Source organism: Thermoascus crustaceus (assembly GCF_041956765.1).
Source record: "Thermoascus crustaceus strain CBS 181.67 unplaced genomic scaffold VTN00scaffold_12, whole genome shotgun sequence".
Taxonomy (NCBI): domain Eukaryota; kingdom Fungi; phylum Ascomycota; class Eurotiomycetes; order Eurotiales; family Thermoascaceae; genus Thermoascus; species Thermoascus crustaceus.
Genome location: NW_027192538.1, coordinates 240,255 through 265,185, shown reverse-complemented (window position 1 = coordinate 265,185; position 24,931 = coordinate 240,255). Strand labels below are relative to the sequence as shown.

At 51.9% G+C, this 24,931-nt stretch overlaps 5 protein-coding genes across 5 annotated transcripts; 3 read left to right on the top strand and 2 right to left on the bottom strand.

Annotated features, from left to right (window-relative positions):
* Positions 1 to 1,646: 1,646 nt before the first annotated feature.
* On the bottom strand, positions 1,647 to 5,514 carry VTN00DRAFT_3131 (uncharacterized protein; the record flags this gene model as incomplete). Its single annotated transcript, XM_069429415.1, has 4 exons — positions 1,647 to 4,869; positions 4,934 to 5,157; positions 5,223 to 5,387; positions 5,449 to 5,514. 4 exons carry the CDS (start codon positions 5,512 to 5,514, stop codon positions 1,647 to 1,649), a joined length of 3,678 nt encoding a protein of 1,225 aa, XP_069283124.1.
* Positions 5,515 to 7,369: 1,855 nt separating this feature from the next.
* VTN00DRAFT_3130 (uncharacterized protein) lies at positions 7,370 to 9,397 on the top strand (the record flags this gene model as incomplete). The annotated part of the gene is made up of 7 exons (XM_069429414.1): positions 7,370 to 7,584; positions 7,640 to 7,679; positions 7,732 to 7,860; positions 7,924 to 8,041; positions 8,089 to 8,234; positions 8,511 to 9,190; positions 9,274 to 9,397. The coding sequence occupies 7 exons, from the start codon at positions 7,370 to 7,372 to the stop codon at positions 9,395 to 9,397; spliced, it is 1,452 nt and encodes a 483-aa protein (XP_069283123.1).
* A 3,440-nt stretch (positions 9,398 to 12,837) lies between these two features.
* Positions 12,838 to 15,671, bottom strand: VTN00DRAFT_3129 (uncharacterized protein; the record flags this gene model as incomplete). Its single annotated transcript, XM_069429412.1, has 3 exons — positions 12,838 to 13,135; positions 14,393 to 14,690; positions 15,560 to 15,671. 3 exons carry the CDS (start codon positions 15,669 to 15,671, stop codon positions 12,838 to 12,840), a joined length of 708 nt encoding a protein of 235 aa, XP_069283122.1.
* Positions 15,672 to 16,046: 375 nt separating this feature from the next.
* Positions 16,047 to 19,784, top strand: VTN00DRAFT_3128 (uncharacterized protein; the record flags this gene model as incomplete). The annotated part of the gene is made up of 6 exons (XM_069429411.1): positions 16,047 to 16,325; positions 16,503 to 16,529; positions 16,601 to 17,040; positions 17,359 to 17,608; positions 17,667 to 18,597; positions 18,658 to 19,784. The coding sequence occupies 6 exons, from the start codon at positions 16,047 to 16,049 to the stop codon at positions 19,782 to 19,784; spliced, it is 3,054 nt and encodes a 1,017-aa protein (XP_069283121.1).
* Positions 19,785 to 20,793: 1,009 nt separating this feature from the next.
* VTN00DRAFT_3127 (uncharacterized protein) lies at positions 20,794 to 22,439 on the top strand (the record flags this gene model as incomplete). Its single annotated transcript, XM_069429410.1, has 3 exons — positions 20,794 to 20,889; positions 21,016 to 21,402; positions 21,471 to 22,439. The coding sequence occupies 3 exons, from the start codon at positions 20,794 to 20,796 to the stop codon at positions 22,437 to 22,439; spliced, it is 1,452 nt and encodes a 483-aa protein (XP_069283120.1).
* Positions 22,440 to 24,931: the final 2,492 nt, after the last annotated feature.

Below are 24,931 nucleotides of genomic sequence, written 5' to 3'. Positions count from 1 at the left end.
GACATGCCAAGCGAGCTCCTTTCGTATCTCGAAGTGTTGTGGATTTCATGGAAGCGAGACAAAGCTTCACCAGAACCATATAACCACCACAGCAGGAAGCTGACGGTCATCAGGTCGGTCGTCACTGCAGAAAGCACAGATCTCACTCTCTCAACCCCGTGAATCAGGTCTCATGACTACCGAATACGAATAAAAAGTATGGAATGTCTGAGCAGCAGGTGACTCGCATCCACCATTGCACTCAAGCCCCCCAAGAAAGGGAACCCAGCACGGTCGAGGAGCCTTATAATTGCCCTAGTGGTTCCATCTAGTACGCCAATATGACCTACCATCCTATGGAGGGTGGGCGCCCCGATTAGGAGCACGCCAGGAACTGGAGGTTGATTATGCGTTCATGGGTAAACCTATGAAATGTGTTTGAGAGAAGAGAGAAAAAAGAAGCAGAGTCAATGTGCGGTTGGTGTTATTAATTGATCGCAGTGGACCACGTGATGTCGGGTCGGATTTACCTCCGTTCCCCACGAAAAAAGAAAACTTCGAGCGGAAGCACAAACTCCGCTGCTTTCTTCTTTCTTCTTGTCTTCACAACCGACCTATGGTGATGCAACAGCCTACAGATCCTCCTTGATGCAGCGAGGACCATCAATCTACCATTCTATCATTATCAACAGTACAGAAGAACACTGGAATCAGGTCCAGGTCAAAATCTCAAGAGCGAAAAAAAAGCAGTGGAGGAAAAATCCTCAAACAAACCACCAAAGTAGCGCGTCTAAAGCCTTTTCTCAATGACACTAGACGCATACGTACAATCGTTCGAAAAGAGTGGAAGATCAACCTCCCTTCACTGGGGGCAGTTTTTAGCAGGACTGCGTCTACTCCACCCTACTGTTCGTTGTTGATCGTTTTCAGTCGAACTGTAGGACTATTTATATGACGGACATTTCTCATATCACTTTTTAGGTATAGATATATATCTATCGATATTATGGTCAATAATGAAAAGGTTTTATTGGATTGGAGGTCTTTGGTTCTCGCTGTTCCAGAGTTCTACGTAGTCTATTTGAATGGATGGTGGAAAGCGTTCTCTTCTGGTTGCTGCCGTGGGCTGTTCTTCTGCAGTAGTTGCCTGTCCTTAATTGAGAAAGACCTACCTACCTACCTTGCCCTGTCCAGTCCGGTCAGTCCAGTCCAGCTAGGTACTGGAGACTAACTTACCTAGCTAGGTTGTTTTCATTGCATCCATCTGTCTGCACTGGACTCAAAGTTGGGAACGGTTTAACTACTTGAAACAAGGGAGCTCGCACTTGACAGTTTCTCCAGAAGACAATTTCATTTAACTTAATCACTGCTTTTTTTTCTGATCTGATCTAATCCAATCCCAACGAGGAACAATACCATGCTATGCCATGATTTTCAATCAAGCAATCCCCACGCTATGCATACATATATACAGACAGAAACAGAAACACGCCCCAACCTCATGTACATACATAACAAAGAGAAATGAAATATGACAGCAGATAAACCCACAAACTCGTGATCTAGTTTTAGCAACATTAATGATACCGTACCCGGTCTGATTTTAAATAGGCGACTGTTTTTGGGTATCCGGAGTCCTAGAAGAACAGACAGTGGAGGACAAAGGATTACCGTCCCCTCCACTCCGGGAACTCGTCCTCGAGCTTCAACCGCGCCGTGACGTTCATACTGAACAGCTCCTGGATGAGCAGCTTCGCCGCGTACGGGATGGTCATCTTGACCACTCCCCGGGACGACTTGCAGCGCTGGCACCAGTTCAAGTAGCCCATGAAACCGCAGGTCTCGCAGACGTCGACCTCGTGCTTGTCCGACGAGATCATGAGCCGCTCCAGCAGCAGCTGGGAGGTACCGTACGCGATGAGGCAGTCGCGCTCCATCTCTCCCAGACGGAGACCACCGTCGCGCGAACGACCCTCCGTGGGCTGGCGGGTGAGGATGGCACGCGGTCCGCGCGCACGGGAGTGCATCTTGTCCTGGACCATGTGCTTCAGCTTCTGGTAGTAGATGGGGCCGGTGAAGACGTAGAACGGCAACGGTTCGCCCGTGATACCGGAGGTGAGGTAGTCCTTGCCACCATAGCTGAAGCCCTTGTCGATCAGGATCCGGGACATCTCTTCGACGGGGCTGCCGCCGAAAGCGGTACCGTAGCCATGTTGACCGGACAGGACACCAGCCTTACCGGCCACGAGCTCAAGCATCTTCCCGACTGTCATTCGAGAGGGGAAACCGTGCGGATTCATGATGATGTCGGGGACAATTCCCTGATCTGTGAACGGCATGTCTGCCTGTTCGGCAATGATACCCACGACACCCTTCTGTCCGTGGCGAGAGGAGAATTTGTCGCCGACCTCCGGACGACGGGTCTGGCGCGTCTGCACCTTGATGAGCTGATTCTCCCCTTCGGTCGCGGAGATCAAGACTTTGTCGATGTAGGCCGGGTCCGGGAGTTTGTAGGTCATGGGAGCTGGTATGTACGAGATGGGTCTGCCCACGTCCGATCCTGTAATGCCCGACGAGAGAGCCGGTTCGGGGGTGACTTTGTTGATGTACACTTCGCCAGCATTGACTTGCTCGCCGACTGCAGCCAGACCGTCGCTGTCGAGGAGGGCATGCTTCCTAATCGGAGCGTCGTTCTCATACTGTGGTCCGGTGAGCTTGTCCTTGGTCCCGTTGGAATAACTCTTGAGGTTGGCAACGTATTTGCGGAAGACCTGGCATCGTCCGAAGCCGCGGTCGACCGATCCTTTGTTCAAGACCAGGGCATCCTCGATATCGTAGCCCGAGTAACTCATAACGGCCACAGTCGCGTTCTGACCGGCCGGGAGATGGTCGTACTTGACAAGTTCAATGGTCCGAGTCTTGACCATTGGCTTCTGAGGGTAGACCATGAGATACAGCAGGGAGTCGATACGGAGGAATTGGTTGGATGCGATGGCGCCAATAGCTTGTTTACCCATTGCACACTGGTAGGTATTACGCGGGGACTGGTTGTGGTGTGGATAAGGGATAAGACCAGCGACGGCACCAAGAATGGTAAACGGCTCGATTTCGAGGTGCGTAGTAGTGTCGTTAATCTCCCTTTCATACATTGCAATGTTCGAGTCGTTCTCCTCGTTCACGTCGAGATACTCGACCAAGCCCTGGGCGAGGAAATCGTCGAACTCCATCGTTCCCGCACGGAGCTTCTCGAGGTGATGGGCTTTGACGCGAGGTTTGCCGTTCTCAACGATAATGAGCGGTCTGCAAATACGGCCATCATCGGTGGCAATATGCACCGTCGCGTGGTGATGGTTGATGTAGATGCTGACAAACTCGGAGATCCGTCCCATGCGACGCAGTCTCCGGAACGAATTCAGGAAATACTTCGGACGTCTGGTCAGGGCGATGGGCGTACCGTTCATCGAGATGATGTAGGCGCCGGGGCCATATAACTCTCTTCCACCGAGAGTCTGGATATCTTCCGCCCCCAGGACAAACACCAGTTTCCGGATCGGCTCCTCTTCGTCGTTAGTCGTAATGTGTGTCATCAATGCCAGGTTCTTTACGAGACCGCAAGCCTCTCCTTCCGGGGTATCAGACGGGCAGAGCATGCCAAACTGCGATGGTTGCAGTGCTCTGGGTCCACTGACTTTTCTGGTCTTCTCAAACTGACTGGATATACGCGTCATCATACCCAGGGCCGCTATGTAACTCAGCCGGCTCAGGACGTGAGTGACACCTGCACGTTCCATGCGGAAACGTTTCAAGCTCCAGTTCCCGGTTGAAATGGCGCGGTTCATTCCCTGCGTGATGTGATTTCCATGCATGCTCACAACGCTCCAGGCATCAAAAGCCTCCGCACGAACACGTTTGTTCAAGACCTTGTCGATGTTCATCCTGATATCGAAGCAAAACTTCTTGAACAGGTCCTCGAAGAGCAGAGCCAGGAGCTGACCAGCCAGCTCCAGTCGCTTGTTTCCGACATAGTCGCGGTCATCCACCATGCTTGGATCATGCTTCGCCATCAGGACACGACGGGCCATGTGGGCAACGTACACCGCTTTCGGCCGGAAATTCATGTCCTTTACATCGACGTGGGAGATGATGACAGATGCAATAGCCTCGATGGCCTCCTGGACATGCGTCCTGCGGTACGCCGTCTGCTTGCGGTTGATCTTGATCCGCGCGCCGATCCATTCAAGCGCTTGCTGCTGCGTGAAGATCCCGAGCTTGATGGCCTCCTCGAAATTGATGGCAAAGTCTTCCTGGTAGACTTTGTCGACGCCCGCCACGAGGAGCAGCATCTCCTTATCGGAGTGGATGCCCATAGCCTTGAGAAGGATGACCAGGGGAATGTCCTCGCTGAGCACGTTGTGCTTCATGTAAAGCTTGTCCTTTTTGAGAATAATGTAGCTCTTCGACTTGCGTTCGTTGGAGGAACTCGTGACCGAAGCCTGCACAATCTCCTTCTTCGGATCCGCTTCCACAATAACACGGTTCTTGCTCAGCTGCTCCTGAACCAGGATGACCTTCTCGGTTCCGTTCACGATGAAGTAACCGCCAGGATCCAGTGGGCACTCGTTCAGCCTATGCATTTCCGCCGGAGTCTTGTTCGAGAGGACACATTTGGAGCTACGCAGCATGACCGGCATCCTGCCGATGTTGACTCCCCTTCTTATAACCCTTTGACGACCGCGGACATATTCGAAGTCAACAAGGATTGGCGCAGCGTACGTCATGTCACGAAGTCGACACTCATTCGGCGTCACGGTGGATTCGTATGTGAATCCAGCCTCGTCGGTCTGCGGTTCATCAGCGCGGCGTGGTGTGGTCAGATAAATATCGGTAAATCTATAGTGGGTGATGTAGTTAGTCGCTTGTCGCGCAGTAAGTTCTGACATGAGAGCGTGCGTACTTGATGTAGAAGTTGTGGTCCACATCGCTGCGGATCGTCGAGCTGGCCTGGACGATCTTCTTCAGCTGGACCTCGACGAAGTAGTTGTAGGAGTCAATGTGCTGCTTCACCAGGCCCTTGACCTTCAGGAAAGCGGGGAGCAGATTCCACTTGTCGCGAGCGGTGTTGATGGGGTCGGTCAGCGACTTGTCGTAGTAGAATGGTTGGAGAATGGCGTCAAAGGGCTGTTATATAGTCGTTAGCATGTGTCTCTTTGACTAACACAACATAGGTCTCAACAGTGACATACATCCACACGGCGCTGTTTGTTCGGGTGGGAATGCCCATTCGTCTGATCCTGTTCCTGGTCATTGCTGTTTGAATTCTGCACTGGATCCGCCGGCTGCTTGGGCTGAGACATGCGCTTCCTCTTGAGAGCTGCATCGGCAGGTATGGCGTGGGCAGAGGTGGCGGCCTGTAGCATTGGTCAGCGAGTCGTGAAAAAAGTGGAAGGCCGCGGAGCAGGTTTATCGTACCTGATGGAGGTCCGCAGACGGCATCGAGGCATCTGCCGAGGCCTGGGGCCTCCTGCGAGGAGGCATTGTCGCCGACAAGCTGCAGTCAAGACAGCGAAAGCTGACTGTCGGGGAACCCGGGAGCGCGTTGAGCAGCGCTGAATAAATCGAGCTTCGAGTCTTTTGGTGGAGGGGAACGGAGCCACGGCGGGACCGCTCCGGCGGCTTATGTAAGTGATATCATCTAACTAGCCCGACTCGGTTAGTCGCCCGATAAGCTCTCGTCCATGGATCTGCATGTTTCCCCGGTCCACGACAGCTACATCCCATATACATCCTTCTCCTGGATAAGGAGACTCTTTAGATTCTCAAGCTAAATGCTTTTATGGATCGTGCCAGCTATTCAATCAACCTAGGACTCGAAGCACTCACCTGCGGGGTACCTGCAAGTGCGCTGCAATAATGTGCTACTTCTGAGTAGGTACCTAGTACTGCACGATGTACTAAGCATGTATCTTGCTGATGATGGACACTTAGCTTCTACAGTACATTGAAATGATGCCCAGTGGAATGTTATGTGGACGTTATGCAGATTTATAGAAGCGCTGCCCATTGTTCCTACACAACAAGGTCGTATCAAAACAGCCTTGCAACAACAGATTATTGAATTATCGAAATCTTCACTGTTACAGCAGCATGTGCAGCAGACACGAGTGATTCAAACTTCTCCCACCTAGATGTGGACGTGGGCACTGCTTATCTTTCACGCGCCAATGGCTGCGACATACTCGACCTTGCAGAGGGACCAAAGGCAACTTAGCTGCGGGCGAACAATGCTTGCGAACGCGGGGTTCTGGTGGAAGCCAGGATCTAAAAGCCTTGAAGCTGGGCCTGACTAACCTCATTTCGTCGATATCATACTAAATTCTCGGACGAGAAGTATGAGTTCCGTGACGCATCGGGAACCAGCGCTCAACATGCCGGCAAACATACACTACTGTGTCATATCTTTCGGCAACCCCTCCCCCCTGTTCAAGCCACTTGGATTGCCGCTTTTGCTATATTATGATCTGGGCTGGCTTTGCCTAGGGTCTCTGACCTATTATAGTGTCCGGGTACCCTCCAATAGCTTAAAATCACATGAGCATAAAATAGCAATCCGCCAAGACAGCAGGTAGCAGGGGAGGGGATGACGAAAGATATGGCAACCTAGTGTATGGTCCTGAGCGCGTTTTGTTCATGTCAACTTGTCCAAGGTCCTTTATTTTAGACCGCTGAAAGTCTAGGTTGGAGGAAAGCATATGGCAGTGTGAGTCGGGTCTGGACCTCCTCACGAGCACAGAAAAGGGATGGCTGCAGAAGACAGCATCCCTTGGCAATGAAATGACTGGTCTCTAGGGTTCTTGTACGGGATTTCTCCCCAAAAATCTCTTTAGAAAGTTTATCGGTGGTCTCCGTCAAGGGAATTTTTGTTGACAGCTTCAAGCTCCCCGCGAGCTGCCAAGCCGCCGGCGCACCCCGCAAGTAGCTCCCGGACCTCTTATTCCCGCCCCCGCATCGTCTTCAGTCGCTCAACGTTTGTCTGGAGATCCCGAAGTCTGACGTCCAAAGCCGCGATCCTCCAGTCAGAATGTCTTGGCTGTGGAGATGGACCTTTCACAACCTCGGACGTTGCTCCAATTCTCTGCACGTTTCCCATCACGGTGCTCAGTCCGTGCTGGCACCTCGTGGTCGCCATGTGGGACAACGGACCTGACACAGAAAGCAGGCTGCCGAAAACATGAGGAACAAATCCCTGGGAATTTAAAGCCCCCCCCCTTTCCCACATTGGAGGTTGGAACGTCCGTAGTTGCGCATAATCGCCAAAGGGATTCTGGTTTGGATTTTGCTTTCCTCTTGGGGTTCTCGTGCTCCGAATCTCAGTCTCGGGGACTCAACCGTCATGGCTGCCATCATCGAGAAAGGCAGTGGCGTCGACCGTATTGAAGATGTTGGCCAACCTGCTCTCAGCAACCTCGACTATGACGAGGAGTTCAGCCCAGCAGAACAGCGCAAAATCATCCACCGCGTTGACAGACGTCTGATCACTATGACCGGACTGGCTTACTGTATATCTTTGATGGACAGAACCAACGTTAGCAATGCAGCTATTGCGGGGTAACCATCCAGAGCCGTATTGTATTCCATAGAGAATTATGCTGACAGTGGCCAGGATGATCGAGGACCTGAGGCTGGACATTGGATTCCGATATGTACGGTGCCTAAGTTTCTTGACGGGAACTATGGACCTCTGACTTCGAATAGTCCATCGTCGTGTTGATGTTCTTCGTTCCATACACTATTTTCCAACCTCCGATGACGGTCGTCATAAGGAAAATTGGTCCTACCTATTTTCTCTCTTCCATCATTCTTCTCTGGGGCGCAACAATGATTGTATGTGCAAATATCACAGATATCATTTCTTTTGGCATGTGTTCACCCTAACGCTGCCTCAAGGGCATGGGTTTTAGCAAGAGATGGGATGAACTGGCGGGCACTCGTATTGTACTCGGTGTCCTGGAGGCCGGCTACTTCCCAGGGTGTGTGTATCTGCTGTCCTGCTGGTACGTACGATGTGAGTATTCAGATTTCCTCTTCCATATCCGACTCTAACTCCGCTAGACGATGTTCAAAAGCGCTTCTCTGTTTTCTATCTTATCGGATGCGTTGCCTCCGCGGCCAGTGGCGTTTTGGCCTTCGGTCTGATGCAACTGGCCGGGGTTCAAGGGCTTGGAGGCTGGAGGTGGATATTCATCTTGGAAGGAGTGGTACGTGATCTCTTCCGTTTACAGTAGACAACCATATCTTTCAGCACCCCTCCCCTGCTACCTACTGCCTTGGCGGATTGCTGTTCTAAAACCATGTGATTTTGAAACCACTGGAGGGTACCTGGGCACTATGATAGGTCACAGGCCCTGGATAAAGCCAGTCCATATCAACATATAGCAAAAGCGGCAAGCTAAGTGGCTTGGGCAGGGGGGAGGGGATGCCGAAAGATATGGTTACCAGGTACTGTATGGAGACTGCGTCCTGACCTATGTTAGATCACCTGCGCTGTGGGAATCCTCGCTTTCTTCTTCCTTGTAGATTTCCCCGATAAGGCCTACAAGTCGTGGAGATTCCTGAACGAGAGAGAATGTGCCTTTATCGTGCGTCGAATCAACAAGGACCGCTCTGACGGAGACTCCGAGCCCTTCACGTTAAAGCGTTTCCTGCGACCCGCCCTGGATCTAAAGATTTGGGGTTTTGCTATTATATTCTTCTGCCTGACAACCGTCTCCTACGCCATCGCCTACTTCCTCCCCATCATCCTCCGCGAAGGCATGGGCTTCGACGTTGGCGCCTCACAATGCCTCGTCGCCCCGCCCTTCGCCTTCGCCGGCATTGTCATGTTCTCGACCGCCTGGGTGAGCGATCGATACCGCACCCGCGCTCCTGTGCTGGTGTTCAACGCCCTACTCTGCATCATCGGCCTCCCCATGATGGGCTTCGCCAAGGGCAACGTGACCAGATACGCAGGCGTCTTTCTCAGCACCGCTGGAGCAAATTCGAATATTCCCGCCTGTATGGCCTATCAGGCGAATAACATCCGCGGGCAGTGGACGCGTGCCTTCTCGAGCGCGACGCTCGTCGGTTTCGGCGGTATTGGCGGCATCGCGAGCAGCCTGGTGTTCCGCTCGCAGGATGCGCCGGGATACCGGCCGGGCATTTATACGACCATTGCGTATGTTTTCTCCCTCCGCTCTGTCTCTCTCTGACTGAAATACGTTTCCATAACCTCCGACTGACCATAAGCTAATCTTGCAGGTGCAACGTCCTCATCATCCTCATCGTCGGCGCCCTGAGCCTCTGGTTTCACCACTGCAACAAACAGGCTGACCGCGGTGAGCGCGTCATCGAACGTTCCGAGCAGTTCCGGTACACGATCTGAGCTGATATAAGCGGGCTGTCTTGTAATGCTGCTATTCGCTGCTTTGTTTTACTTTGCTTTACATTTAAGCGTTGGATTTTATGTAGACGGGTCGATGGATGAGGCGAGGCGGCGGTTGGTGATTTTATCTCAGTAGTAGGGGTAAGATAGGTGGATTGATTCTGCGTTGTACTGTACATAGGAGGCAGGAAGCAGGGCTGACCTCTAGGAGGTTGATAAAGGCAAGCAGGTCGGGCCGGCTAGGTCCGAGCCGGCAACCTCCAACAATTTCATGATAGGTCGTCTGCACATAAACGTGGGCATAATCGGTATGAGAAGGTAGGGCGACCATGGAAACCCCCAGGTAACTAGGTAGGTATGTATCTAGGTAACTGTGCCTGGTACCTGGGTACGCAATGCATCATAAGCAGAGATCACCCAGTGCATGCATGCAGAAGACATTCTCGCTGATTTTACCAAATTTCCCCGGGTTCTTGATATTTTCCCCCATTCTATACATTTAAATTCATTACAACATATCCATGAATTATATACAAATGTATGTACAAAAGGCAGCGCAGCCACACTCGCTCCGCTCAAGTAAAAAAGCAAGAAAGAAAAAGCAACAGGTCAACTTAGCCCGTTGTCGCCGGGAACATTATCATTTAATTTACATACCTAGGTATCTACCTACCTAATTAGGTAGGTAAATCATATACTTCGCCCACACACATGTCGGATGGGATTCGATTCGACTGTCCAGGACTACCGTACCTACCTACCTAGGTAGTTCTACACCAGAAGAAGCTGGTGTACATACATGTACGATGTTTCAACTACCCACCTACGTACTTAAATCCAGTCGAGCATAGTTACCTGGGAGGTAGGTAGTTACTATGTTAGGTAGGTTGTTTTGGAACTACAGGTTTCTTTTCTTTAGCCATGGGTGGTCCAAAGGTCCCATGGTTTTTTTTTCCAAAGAAGAGCACGTGGATTTAGAATTCTCGCCTGGAGGTCTTACCCGCTCTCCGTGGTACCCGGTCCTTGGGAAGTGCAAGTATAAGCGTAAGAGTAAGAATAAAGTACATATGTACATGCCGTCATGATTTCATCTTCAAGTTAGGTACCTACCCAGGCACCCTAGTTCCTACGTACTTAAACCCTTTCCCTTTCCCTCTCAAATCCTCCCATCAAGTTATTATTATGAATCACACCAAAGGTATCCAAACCAACCAAAAAAAGGGACAATGATGAGACACACGTGCTATCATCCTACAACGAGTGCTTTCTTGCCTTGACTCAAGGGGTGGAGAAGTGGCGCTCTTGCTGAAAATTTTAAAATAAACGTGGTATTTCGCTGCTCTGAGTCCGTCTATACATACAACCCCCCCCCCCCACTTTTTTTTTCTCTCTTCTCTTTTCTTCTACGGTATGATTGTTGTGTGATGTGTGATGTGTATGTTGATCTGATGAATAAAATAAACGATCTCCTGTTTTGACTTGGTTTGATTTGATTTATTTAGTTCAATTCAATTTGCTCGAAAAGCGGGCTTATATCTTTTGCTCATAAGAAAAAGAAGAAGTATCAATCCTGTACTGTACTGTACTTATCGGGCAGAATGAACGAGAAACAACTAACTATCCATTATCATGACTCTGTTTATCGAGAATGTGACCATGACCGTGACCGTGACTGTAAACGTGACATGCATGGTGTAGTTTTTTTCTCCTTATTTATTTATTAATTATTTATAATTTGGGGGGGGGGGGGTGTTAGAATTAGGATATAACTCTCTTTTTCTCTTTTTGTTCCATCCAACCAGGTCAGATAATCAGATAATTCTTTTTAAGCCAGTCAGCCCTGGTATCTACCTAACCGTAACCTATCTACAGTAGATTGCCATATCTCATAATCTTCTAGTACCCACTCCCCCCCTCTGTTCAAGCCAAGCCACCTAAATTGCCGCTTTGCTATTTTGTAACCTGGGCTGACTTTGCCTAGTCTTGACCTATTATAATGTCTGAATACCCTCAATGGCTTCAAAATCATGTGGTTATCTATAGAATAGTAATCCGCCAAGATAGCATAGCACAGTAGGTTAGCAGAGAAGAGAGGTGATGAAAAGATGCCTAATGGCACAGTACTGTAGGTACTAGGTAGGTACCTAAATTCACGCGTGAGGTACTTGGAAACACAGTTCTCCATTACTATGATGGTATAGGTAGTAGTTAGGTAGGTAGGTATCCGTGAAATGATAATGTTTCCAGTCCACACCAGCTACACTGACTTGAAGTGTGACAGCGCGGCAGGCACCTAGGCGGTAAGGTAGGCGGTGTAGAGTATTTGTCTCCGGAATACTGCCGGTCCTACTTGCCTATATATCTCACGTGCACGAAGCCCTGCAAACTCTTTCCTTGCTTTCCTCTCATGCTTTCGATTCTGTATGACTAGCTACCGTAGTAATACATTATTTTACTATGACTGAGAGCCGTCACATGAAGGTTAGCAGTAAGCAATGAGCTGACAAATGAGGAAGGAAAGCAAGGGAGGCAGCCTGAGTACGATGTTGCTGTGAATAACTTGGAAAGTGACCTGACTTAACCTCACCTGACTTCAACCAACCGCGAACCTCGCTCAGAGTCTCCTCGCACATTTAGGTACTCTGTCGGTATCTCTCTATTTTCATTATTCTCTTGCAGTTTGGATAAATGCTGGGTTGATCAAAATGATCTACGTCTGTGGTTGTTTTAGGGCTACGCACACATCTCAGAACAGCACGCCCATAGCCTCAGCGCAACTTGGGTGTAGTATAAGGTTAGGTACCTACGTAGTGAACAGGTTCTCAGCTAGGATGTCCATCTACGGAAGAGCTCTGATGACCGTATCCCACCAGCATGGAATGGATTGTCATAGTAGAACCTGGGGCTCTTCGAGGTCTGACCAAGCGAGCATTCATCCACAAAAAAGAGACGGGGGGCAGGAAAGCAGATGGGGCATTGTACCAGACCGAGAGGTACTTCTTTTCTCAACTTTTGACTCGACGGGAGCTGTTTTCCGTTCTGGGTTCCCTTTCTCCTTTGCGGAGTCTTGTTCCATGAAGCATCAAGAAAATGCCGACAAATGTTGAGTATGTCTTACTCCTGATAGGCCGCGGCCATCGATTCGAATTTCCCGAGTTATTAACCAGGCTGATCCGTAACAACGATGTGGACATGTCAATGTGGAAGCAAAGAGAATGCGAGCTCAGGCATCTAACATGAAACGTGCCATTAACAAATCTGAACTCGTGTTTCAACATGACAGGTGGGCAGCGGCTTTGAGGTGGGGAATGGAAATTGCAATGGAGAGACAGAGATAATTGACATCAAAACTGCCTGGCCAGTTGAGAAGCTTACTGACGTGACTCACACATTTGGATGTATCTGTCGGGCAGCAGGAAACGCCATGGCTCGGTATGACCTCAGGACGCGGATTTGGCGTCGGTGTATATCTCCATGGTCCAGATCATGCGAAGAACGATACCAATGATAACCTTGTTCGAGATCCACGCTCCAATCGCCGCCTGACAGGTGATACGCAGCACAGATTGGGCTATATAATTTGCCGGCTTGTAAATGGCGAATCGCGGAGACGATATCTCGTTAGGGTATAGGTCCAGGTTGCCATGCTGGCGCTCACCGTCTGAAGGTGGTTGCTTTCTCAAGGGATTCAAACCACTTCTTCCTGCTGCGTTAGCGTTAATGCCTTGAAAAATGGCACTGGTCAGTCCGTAATCAGTCAGCACATCAAATATAGTCGACTGCCTCTTGCATCCACAAAATATACTCCAGCTAGCAGCCAACCTCTCTGGGTTGCCGAGGGATTGGCACGATACCCAACGTGGAACGGCACATGGAGGAGTCAAAACAGCCACATGAGGATCAATCCATGGAGATTATGATCCAATAAGACGAAAATAGCTTCCCGACTGAGCTCCCCCACTTCTGTTCCGCCCCGTCAATTCCGTTGCGACGAGATTATCTACAATTGCGGGGTCGGGCAACAATTGTGTGCTTATCACGACCGGATTCTGTGCATCGACTAGTACAACCGTCAGTGTACGGAGGACCTCCTGCATCCTCTAGGGGGGAAATATGCCTGAGCACCGGCAGGAGGCAGAAATTCGGTGTCGCCTCACTTTGCGGCGATGCTCTGTTTCCAACCCTAGTGGTCACTGTGGTTGCGCTGCCTGTATACCTGCGAGAATTATGGACATGTATTTCACCTGGTCGACATGTGCAGCGCCGATACGCCTTCAGTGGCCATTATTTTTGGAATTTATCTGACGCAGTTGACGCAATGGCTTGGACGGCGCCGTCCTTGGCTCCCATTATTAGATGTGCGTTTATTTTTGTGGGGTGGCTCTTGAAACGCGGGTCACGTGCTGCCCATGACTGGCCGAAGGAACTGGCGAACTGGCGATCCTCAGGCGCTTTTCAGGCATTTTCATGGGAAGTGCGATGAATCAGCAGGCACGCACTGTGGCTCTGTTCTAGAAAGCATGAAACCACACGACATGGAGCAGCTGCAAAGCGTCAAATAATAGAAACGAGCGACGAGAGCAGAAATAAGCGTGTGGCACTAAGGCAGCAGCAGCGAGCGCGGGGATGCTGGCGTGCGACTCAGCGTCGCCGCAGCGGAGCAGGGCCCGGCCCACAGGGCTTAGCCCTGGTCATTGGACAGGATGCAGCTAGTCATCGGGCATGAAAGCTGCTGTTTCATGATCGTTCTTGAGAAAGCACAGGATTGCAAGAGTCTCCGGGGCGTCGGGAGGGATCTTCCGCTAGAACGGATGGAGCAGAGACCGATACACGAGGGGAGCGTGTCAAGCAGGACGCAGGGAGAGAAGAGAGACCGCGGGGTCAAGGTGGACGAGATCGAGCGAGATCTGAGCATGGCCCTCTGACGTTAGGCACCCAAGCCCAGGGCGAAAAGTGGTTCGTGCTGATTGGGTTTGCGCCCCTGAGCTCCGTCACGGTTCGTCTTCTCCACAAGTCACAGGCTTCTGTCCACCAGCAGGGAAGATCGAGAAAGGCGCAACCAGTGGACTGTGGACGAGGTGCTCCTTGCTACACCGCCCCTCTCCAGCAGATGTCAGAGACGCGAACTCCCAGACAGAGCCAGGGCCGTGGCTTCGTGGCATGCTCGCATTTGGAGCTGCCGCCGGTGGGGATGCCGGGAGAGCCCAGGCGACCCATGGATCGAGCCCTATGCGCTCGCGTCTGTTGAGCGCTGCTTTACCGCTGTGACCCCAGGCTCTGCGCTCCCGCTCATCTGGAACCCGTGGAACAGAGTGAAAGACGCGAACCACGCGCATACCTTTTCCACTTGTGTTTTTATTGTCCCACGCTTTTTTTTTTCTGTGCGCGGCTGCCGCTTTCTCTTCCTGTCGATCGGGTAAGGCATGGCAGCGAGCACGATCCAGGCACGGTGGCTCGAGTCGGGTCCGCTGTCACGGCGGGCAGTGTGACGCCTCCACCCCATGCGACCTGCAGATGGCCATGGCCCTCGAACAGCGCACCAGGCAGCATTGTACTGGGTACTTGCTCACCACTGCGTCTGACTTGTCTCCGGCCCGGGCCTGTGGTAGCGGTACAAGCACATTCGCTCAGTAGGAACCACAGCCTTGGAGGCTCAGATCCAACCGGAGTGCATCCTACGCCCCTGGAGCTCTCCCTGTCGGCTGCCATCGTCGACTCCTGGCCCGGCCTACGCTCATCATCTGCTCCCCCATGTCGAACAATGTAACAGCTGCTGGCGGGTACGGGGAGACCAGCCGTAGCCAGTCGGAGAGGACTGTCAGGTCGAGCAGACAGAGCAAGATGGAGCACGTCTCCAGGCCTCTCGAGTCTTGGTCGAGTCGAGGCCGCCGTGATGTGCATGCTGTAACAGAGAGCCTTGCCCGGTTGGAGCAAGGCCGAGTCCTCTCTCCCCGCTTCTCTGGCTGCTCTCCCAAACCGCTCCCGCGCGCTCTTCTCCCCTCCCCTCCTTATTCCTCCCTCCCCTTCCTCCCCCCAAATAGTATCTGTACAACAATTACCGATATTTCTGAGATTGTACTTGGTCTTTCGTTCGTCGTTCATTCGTTCTCTTTTTGCGGGCACCTCTCCACTCAGGTGCCAGACAGTAAGCTGTACGCATACCGGTCTGGCCTACGTCGGCCCCGGAGCTCTGCTGATTCGACATCTCCGCATCAGGGGCGGACAGCTCATCCACCCACGGCCTGAAGACATCCCAGACCGTGATTATACCCATTATCAGAGGGGAGGGCCGCCAGAATAAAAAAAGGAAGACGATAGAAAACTCTTCCTAAAGCTGTTCCCCTCCAGGCGTTCCCGGTGAGTTAGTCATTCTCTCCTTTGTCGAGACTGTCTCCGCCGACGGCCCCTCAGCCCCTCCCAGACTCCTTACTTGCCCCAAGACCACACCGCCGGCCAGCACCACCCCCTCCTCCAGCTCTCTTTCTCTTCTCCCCAGCCATTTGTACCCCTCCCCTCTCCCTATCCATACCCTCGTTCCAGAGCAATTGCTTTGTGAGCTCGACGCTGGGCAACCGGCCCTTCTGTGCATGCTGCGGTACCGTTTTCTGACATGTCGACCGGCTTGAGCGTCTAGCCTGAATCCTGCACCATGGCCTTGAGGAATGGCCTCAGTGATCGCCTCGACGAGCTGCGCTTCAGCTCCCCTCGATCGCCTCCCTCCGAGTCCCCCTTCTCCGGCTATTCGGCTATCTCCCCAAGCCAATCGAGCTTGATACCGTCGTTCCAGCGACCTTCGAACGATGTGCGCGCCAACATTACACGCCGATTCACTACGGATGCGAGCAAGCTCTCCTCGTGGTCTTCCTTCAACCAGTCTTTCAATCAGCAATCATCTGCGCTTCCGGAATCACTAGATATGCTGTCTTCGGTAAGCTTGGCTTCGCTGTGATTTCTTTCGGTGAAAGCAATTTGTCTTCACTGGGGGCTGGCAGAGCTGTCGCGCCATACGGTGCCCATTTTTCAGACCTCTCTCGGATCCCGCCCCCCCCCCCCAATTCACCTCTCTCTTTTTTATTCACTCCAACTGACACCTGCTGTCCCTCAGGCGACCAATTTTCACAAGAGCCAGCTCGTGAGCCTCCAGTCTCTTGTTTAACTTTCTCTATCATCAATGTTGGACTGTGGTTTCTGACTCTCGTGTAGTTTGAGAAGAAACGCCAGCATATGGAATACATGCGAGAGCAACGAAAGAGGTTCGAAGCGGACATGAGGCTTCTGGACATGCAACAAGAGAGAGAAAGGCAAGAGATGGACCAGCTTGCTCGGGATCTTGCCCGGGCAGGTCTGTCGGGACCGGTGAGCGAGCCAACCACCCCGCCCGATTACCGGGACAATGGCTTTCCCAGTGTCCTCTCCCGCCCGACGCGCTTCTCGACCTCGAGTGTCACCTCTTCGCCGGGGTTCTTCAACGTCTTTGCTCCTACTCAGGTCACTTCTCCTACCTCCAGTCAAGTCAGATCTAGTGTCCAGACGACTCCCAACAATCGTTTTTCGGTCCAGTCCGTCCCGAGCTCCCGTCGGAACTCTGAGTTGGAAGACAGTTATTTCACAGAGTCCTCTTCTCCTTTCCGTTCTGGAGCGTCGTAAGTTCTTGTCCTTTTCTATCTTTTTCGTCAATATATCTCTCAATGTGTGAAAATAAGCATTGTGGTGAATGCACATCTTCTGTTGTTTCCTTCACTTTCATATCACACTTTCCGCGTGGACAATGCCCCGCTTGTTTGTGGCTTCACTCAGTCCCTTGCTTCTAGTCACTTTATTCCCCGCCACCCCCTTGGGCTCCTCCTGTCTCTCTTCAATCCTGCCTTCAGTGCCTAGATTTTCTTTCTATCTCGCATCGTGACGCGTCGTGCAACTCACAACCTAGCAAGCACACGCCGACCACTGACTTACAATCACAGTGTTCACCGGTATTCTCTGCCATCTACTAGCCTTGCTTCTCAGTTCAGTTCGAGAACCTCTACCTTCAACAATAGCCCTGGCCTTGACGGATTCAACGCGACCAGGTATCTCTTCCGGGACGAAGACGACAGGTCCACGGTGAAGGACGAAGATCGGCTTCCAACTCCAGATATCAAGAGCTACCTCAAGATGACCGATCCGGATGACAAGTTCCCCATTCTCTCACGTCGCGACGACGATTCGGGCTTGGTAAGAGACCTTTGAACTTTACACGTTATTCGTATCGATGCTAATTCTACTATTTTAGCTGTCTGCCAACTCCGATGCCTTGGACCTGGCCAACTCCCGTACTCCAGGTCCTGAATTCTGGAACAACCACAACCACAATCGCTACCGTTCTTCGCATCAGAGCATGCCGCAGAATACCCTCAACATGTTCCGTCTCGACCAGCTGGGCAGTCCTCCAAGCGAGAAGCCAGGTGCTCGCCATCTCCCCCGGCATTCCCTCGAGGCGAACCTGCTATTTGGAGGTGACCACAACAACGACGCCAGCAACTCCAGCCGTCCCACGTCTCTGCAGTCTTCCTATTCAACCAACAACCTGCCCACTGTGAAGAGAAATGGCTTCAATCCTGCAGTTACGCCGCCAAACACGCACGTCGATCCCTTCCACCAGCACAATGCAAGCCTGGGTCATATCCCGCCGAATGCGTTGAACGGTCGTCAATCCAGAGACTCCCCAGAACGCGACAATGCAAAGATTCAAAGCACGCCCACTCAGAACTCATTGCAGGCTTCACCCTTCGGGCCCCAGCTGACCTCTGCGGCTTCTCCCACCAGCGTCGCAAGCTCTGCTGCCCCAACTGCGCTTACCGCCTTCCAGACTCCGTTTTACGGGTACGGTCTCCAGACGTACATGGGCAACCCCATGCAGGTCAATGGCCAAGTCCCGCCCTACAACCCTCCCTATGCTGGCTATGGAGCGTACGGTAATTATCGCTTCCCCGAGTCGCCTGCGAGAGGCCCCGTTACTTCTCGCCGCAATGGTGAAGGCGAATCTACCAGTCTGTCTCGTTTTAGCAATGTACCGCTGGAGCACTATCAGGGTGAATTGTATGGCCTGTGCAAGGATCAGCATGGATGTCGCTACCTGCAGAGGAAGCTGGAGGAGCGCAACCCGGATCATGTACAGATGATTTTCAACGAGACCCATCTGCATGTAGTTGAGCTGATGACTGGTCCGTCAACCCGCAAGCAACATCGTCGGACGTGGAGCTAGTGCTAACTATTTGAAACAGATCCCTTCGGTAACTATCTCTGTCAGAAGTTGCTTGAGTTTTCCAACGATGAGCAGCGTACCGCCTTGATTAACAACGCCGCGCCCCAGCTGGTTAAGATTGCATTGAACCAGCATGGTACTCGTGCTTTGCAAAAGATGATCGAGTTCATCTCCACCCCCGAGCAGACTCAGACAGTCATCCGTGCTCTGCAGGACCGCGTCGTGGACCTGGTGCAGGACCTGAATGGCAACCATGTCATTCAGAAATGCCTGAACCGCCTCACCGCGGAGGACTCTCAGTTCATTTACGACGCCGTGGGAGCAAACTGTGTCGTTGTTGGAACCCATCGCCATGGCTGCTGTGTTTTGCAGCGCTGCATTGACCACGCCTCCGGCGAGCAGAGGGCTCGTCTGATCGCACAGATCACAGCCAATGCATTCGCGCTCGTCCAGGATCCGTTTGGCAACTATGTCGTCCAGTACATCTTGGATCTTTCTGAGCCCCACTTCACGGAGCCACTCTGTCAGAGCTTCCGTGGAAATGTCCCCGCCTTGTCAAAGCAGAAGTTCAGTTCAAACGTGATCGAGAAGTGCCTGCGTACTGCCGACTACCAGGTCCGCCGCCAAATGATCGAGGAAATGCTGGCCGGGAACGAGCTCGAGAAGATGCTTCGTGACTCGTTTGCAAACTATGTGGTTCAGACCGCTATGGACTATGCCGACCCTGAAACGAGGACTCGAATCATCGATGCCATCCGTCCCATCCTGCCTTCTATCCGCCAGACCCCTCATGGTCGCCGCATCGCTGGCAAGATGATGGGCTCCGAGGGTTCCAGCAGGAGCAGTACAGCGCCAAGCGGACAGGTGACTCCGAACGACGCGACGACCGGCCAGATTCCTGCGAACCTGCAGAAGCCGTTCCTGTACCAACACAACTCATTCCCCAACAACGGTGTCAGCCACCAGTTCGGAAACCAGAACGGAGCCTACTCGGAAACTGGAGCTCCGTTTGTTCCCGGTTCCGCTTCGGGCTCGGCCTCGAACCCTCAGTCTGCTGGGGAGACTTCGGTGCCTCTGTTCAGCCCGACTCCGCAGCAACCAAACGGCAGCCTTGCGGCTCAAGCCCCAGTGTATGGATATTTCTGAGCGGCTTGCCTTGTGCTAGCCCCCTTGTCATTGAATTGTACTCTAAGTGAGACGATGCAACGATCTTCATGACTTAACGGCCATCCTGACAAATCGTCAGTAAATTTTGGGCATCAATGTGATACCATGGCAAGATCTCTATCTTTATCAATTCCCCTTCGGCATCTTTCTGGATTCTCTTGATGCATTCTGCGGTACAGGCGTCTTGATTTATCCCCATTGTACACTTCACCTTTTGGATGCTACTGCGTTCACGTGCACTAACACAGTCATGACATGTTTCATATTTGCTCCGTTCACGATCGAGCCTACTGTTCCATTGCACCTACGGCGAGTGGGGTTTTTGATCCTGACGAGTTTCCTTTTTTCATAATTGTGCTTTTAGCCCCTATCTTTACGAACTGTGCCTGCTCAAATACCTATGTTGCCTGATGCAGAGAGAGCGGCATTGCATATGTTACCCCAAAACGAATGAGCATTTCCCCTTTTCCCTTTTTTCCCACCCTTTTTGTGATATTTCTGGACGTGGTGGATATGTCTGCGCCGTCTGGGTGTACCAGTGGTTAATCGGCTCCCAGCCACCGAACCATGTCTGTCGCGCAGCTCGTCTTGATCTACGAGGCGTAATTTGTGTTGCCTCTATCAGATGCCATTTCCTTTTTTTTGGCTTCTGCTTGTGATCATCTTCCATCCATGATGTACTTTTGGGTTGGACCCCATCTCGTGCTTGTCTCATCGAATCTTAGCTAGGTAGAATAGATGTACCCATACTTTTGAGTAACAGTGTGTTTTTCTAACAAAAAGAGGTTTGTAACTTTGTAACTGGCGGTCAGTAAGGTAGATTAGATGTCGGATAGCGAGTCTCATACCCCAATTCTTGAGTTTTCCATATCGGGTGGCTCTACAGTTCAGCACGTGACTCGACGCGAAAGCGCTGTTCACGCGTCATCTGGATAATGACTTCAGTATCGATCCCAGGAAAGCGGTTTGAGAGGCCATTGCGATCACAATGGCTCCCATTCTCCCAGAAAAACTTCTCCTCTCACTGAGCCAGCAATGGCCCTGTCGCGAACTCCAGATCAAGCAGCTTGCAAGCCTGCTCAGCGTGAGTCGCCCTATTCCCCCCAGCGTGTCCCTCAAATCTTCCGCAATATTACTCCCAAAGCCCGAGAAAAACGAAGTTAAAAACCCTTGGCTGACTTGTTCTAACTACATCTATCCCGCCAGGCAGCCCGCGGTACCTAGTCCCTCCACCCTCGTCGTCCACGGCATCTCCGCGACCTGCAAGTCGACCATCACCCAGGCCGTCCTCTCCTCGCTCGACGTCCCGCACGCCATTGTCCGCTGCGCGGAATGCATCACGGGACGGCATCTGCTGACCAAGATCCTGTGGGCGACGCTGGAAGCGTTCGGGAAGACTGCTGAGTGGGAGAGGTTTGGGAAGGGGAAATGCGAGCATGTCAGCACGCTGGTGGTGTTGCTCGGGGAGGTTCTGGCTTCGACGACAACGCCTGAAGGGAGGAGAGCGGAGAAATTTGTGCTGGTGCTCGATGGTATTGATAGGCAGCGAGAGGCGCCGCCGACGCTGCTTTCGGCGTTGGCGAGGTTGGGGGAGGTGGTGAGTCTTTCTGCGACTCGATTCCTCGAGGCCTAGATCTGTATTGTATGCTGACTCTTATCTACTAGATACCATCTCTCTGCGTGGTCCTGATCCTCAGCTCTACACCACGACCGCTATTCCTCCAGAGCGCAGGAGTCCCGCATATCAGCTTCCCCCCATACACGCGGAAGGAAGCCATCACGATCATCACCGCTTCGGGCCCGCCCTCCGTGGACGGTCTTCCGACAGATATCGCCTCGAAGCTGTATCCGCATTTCGTCTCGACGGTCTACGACTCTCTCGTGGGACCTACGGCCGGCACGATCCCCTCGTTCCGGTCGATATGCGAGAGACTCTGGCCACCGTTCGTGACTCCCGTCGTCAACGAGAGAAACAAAGAATGGGACTTTTCCCGGCTGCTGGTCCGGAACCGGGGGCTGTTTCGACAGCAGGGCGAAGCGGTGCTGGTGCATCGTATCGTTCCGGAGGAATCTACTACATCTACTACCCTCACGAACGATAATACATCCTCTACTACCACGCCGACTCCAGCCTCATCATCTCCCCTCCCATCCCTCCCCTACTTCCCAACTCTAGTCCTCACATCCGCCTACCTAGCCTCCCACACCCCGCCCCGCCTCGACACGATTTTCTTCTCCAAATTCTCCTCCTCGTCCCTATCCGCGCGGAACAAACGCTCCCACCACCGCCGCCGGCTGAAACTCCTCTCACAAGCCCAGGCAGCAGAGGACCGCCTCGCATCGGAGGCAGATCCATCCTCCTCACCCACCAAGAAAAAGGGAAAGAGACAAAAAACCCGCATCACCAAATCCACCCTCGAATCCGCCTTCGCGACCACCACCGCCGGGGGGCCCCCGCTGGAGCGAACACCGGTCCACCGGGAACCGCGACCATCCTCGCCGCCCGCCCGTTCCCCGTCGAACGCCTCATCGCGATCTACCGCGCCATCGACCCGAACCCGCCCGCGAACCCCATCCGCGCCGCGGCCGTCGCGGATACGATTTACGCGGAGCTCGCGACTCTCCGGCGACTGAGGCTCGTTGTGCCGGCGTCGTCGTCGACGGGTGCTGGAGGAGGTGCGGGCTTCGGTGGAGGAGGTGGTGTAGGAGGAGGGAACGTGACCGCTGACGCGGGGGAGAAGTGGTGCGTGAACGTCTCGAGGGAGTGGATCGAGGAGATGGCCAAGGGGATCGGGGTCGAGGTCGGGGATTGGTTGGCGGGTGGGTTGGATTGATTGGGTTTTTTTCATATCTTGGTATCGATAATCACGTTTTGGCTTTGGCTTTGGCTTTTAGATCAGAAGATGTTACTTGTACTGTATGGGACAGGATGGGTTTGTATGGTTTCTATGGCTATTTTTGATTGTCATTATTAATAAAGCATCCATCAGGCTTTTTATAATATAATATACTCGATCACACAGTGATTATTTTCCTTCTTTCTCCGACTCTCTTATATCTCCCTTCCAGAATCTCTTTTCGTCATATCAGATCATGATCATGGGAATACGGAGGATACGGATCTATGGATTTCTTTCTTTACTTGTAGATATCCTACCGTTAACACACAAACCCGACCTACCTACCTACCTACCTACCTACCTACCAGGTAGGTTAGGTTAGACACCTAATCCAACCAACATTAGGACCCGTGGTCAACTCAAATAGCAATTCAGATAGTAACATTGCTAGTAACAGCCTATTCATCTATCTCTTTCCCTTTCTTTCTGTCTTCAAGATAAACCCAACAAGCCTGCGCCTAAGAAGTCTTAGGTCTGCTGTTGCACTTTAACCACCTTTCTTGCAGAAGGCGAGTACAAAAGAGACACCAATACCATACCTGCTTTTGGCAGAGATGGAGGACTTTACCCCACAGCAGGTTGTCTGAACTCTTAGGGAACTGCAGACCCAAGTGGGATGACTGGAAAGCCAATTACAGAAATGAACTAGTGAGAATACCACCCTTCAGGAACAGGTTAACCATCTACAGAATGAACTGTGGAACCAGATCAACAGGAACACTCAGCTTCAGAAGCAGATACATCCGCTAGACAGCAAGGCTGTGTTGGACAGCGCCCAATCCGTTGGTTCATAAAACCACCGTTGCGACTCGGGACCGAGGGAGTGCGTAACAAATAGATTATCAAGCAGCAGAACTACTGCAAAAATAGAAAAAAGAAGAAAAAAAGAACTGGACAAATTAGCTTTATTGATGACCTTCAATCCCAAGAATTGGTGTCACGGTGCCGGCCTGAGATACTGCCTGAGGCCTGCTAGAGCCGCTTGAACCACGTGATCTGGAGCTAGGATATCTCCCGCATTATTCTGCCATCCTGTTTGTAGCTCTGCGAGCTACGTCTTGCCAATAGACCTGCCTGTAGCCAGAGACTCTGAGCGTTAATTACCTATATTACTGCCGTCCTGCATGCCTGCCTAGCCCTGCCGTGACAATTGGGTTATCAGGCTGGGTTCGCCTTCAGCAAAAGAACCCATGGGAGCCTTCAGGCCAACCCAAAGCTCATTGGGTGGGTTAGCATGAGGCAAAACCCCCCTAACCCGGTCAAATAACCAGTCTAGCCCATGGGGGAGCAGACGCGTCCCGTTGGATTAGGGTACCCCGTCGAAATTAGCGCTCCGTCGAATTGGGCGACGCTGGGACGGATGCGGGGCGGGTACACTCATCTACGCAGTGCTAGCATGGACAACAGCCGTATCGTCAAATCGTTCCTGGACTCGATAGATTTATACCTGAAAGTGGATGGCTATTCGGGCATCGGAAAAAGGAAAGTGCCTTTCTGACCTGGGCTTTCATTTCCTTTTACTTTCTTGGCTCAACCAGTCCTCTCGCAAGTAATCCACCCTTTGCCACTACAGAACATTGGGAGATCAGACCCAGTAATATTTCACTAGCATTTATAAATACTTGTGCTCTCCCTAACCATTCCGCTAGGAAGCTGTTTAAAACTCAATTTATATAATCGTTTCCAGTTTAGCCCCTGATCGGAACAAAATAATCGTAATCCGTCCAGTGTCTGTTCCAATTGCTAGAATACTGTCCTTAGTGGCAATGAGGCCTGGTCTATAGTCAAACGGAAGTGCCAATATTCTCAAACCATTCTTGGTTACCCAAAGTCCGGAATTATCCACTGAAAAAAGCGAATAACATTTGGCATCATCATCCGGAGAGAATTTCGCACTTGTGACTGCCCCTTGACGGAACGTCCGCTCGACTTGTCTCGTGGCGACATTCCATACCCGCAACGGCAGTGATCCATCGTAGGATCCCGCCGCCAGCCTGCTGCCATCTGGAGAAAACACCATGCTTGTGACACGGTTTGAATGGCCCTCGAGCGTCCCCTCCTCTTGTCCTGTGGCAAGATTCCATACCCGCACAGTTCTATCATAAGACCCCGATGCTAGTCTCTTGTTATCGGGAGAGAATGCCACACTTAAAACCCAGTTTGGATGCTCAAGTGTCGCTCTTCTTGTCCTGTGCTGATATTCCATACCCGCACAGTCCTATCATA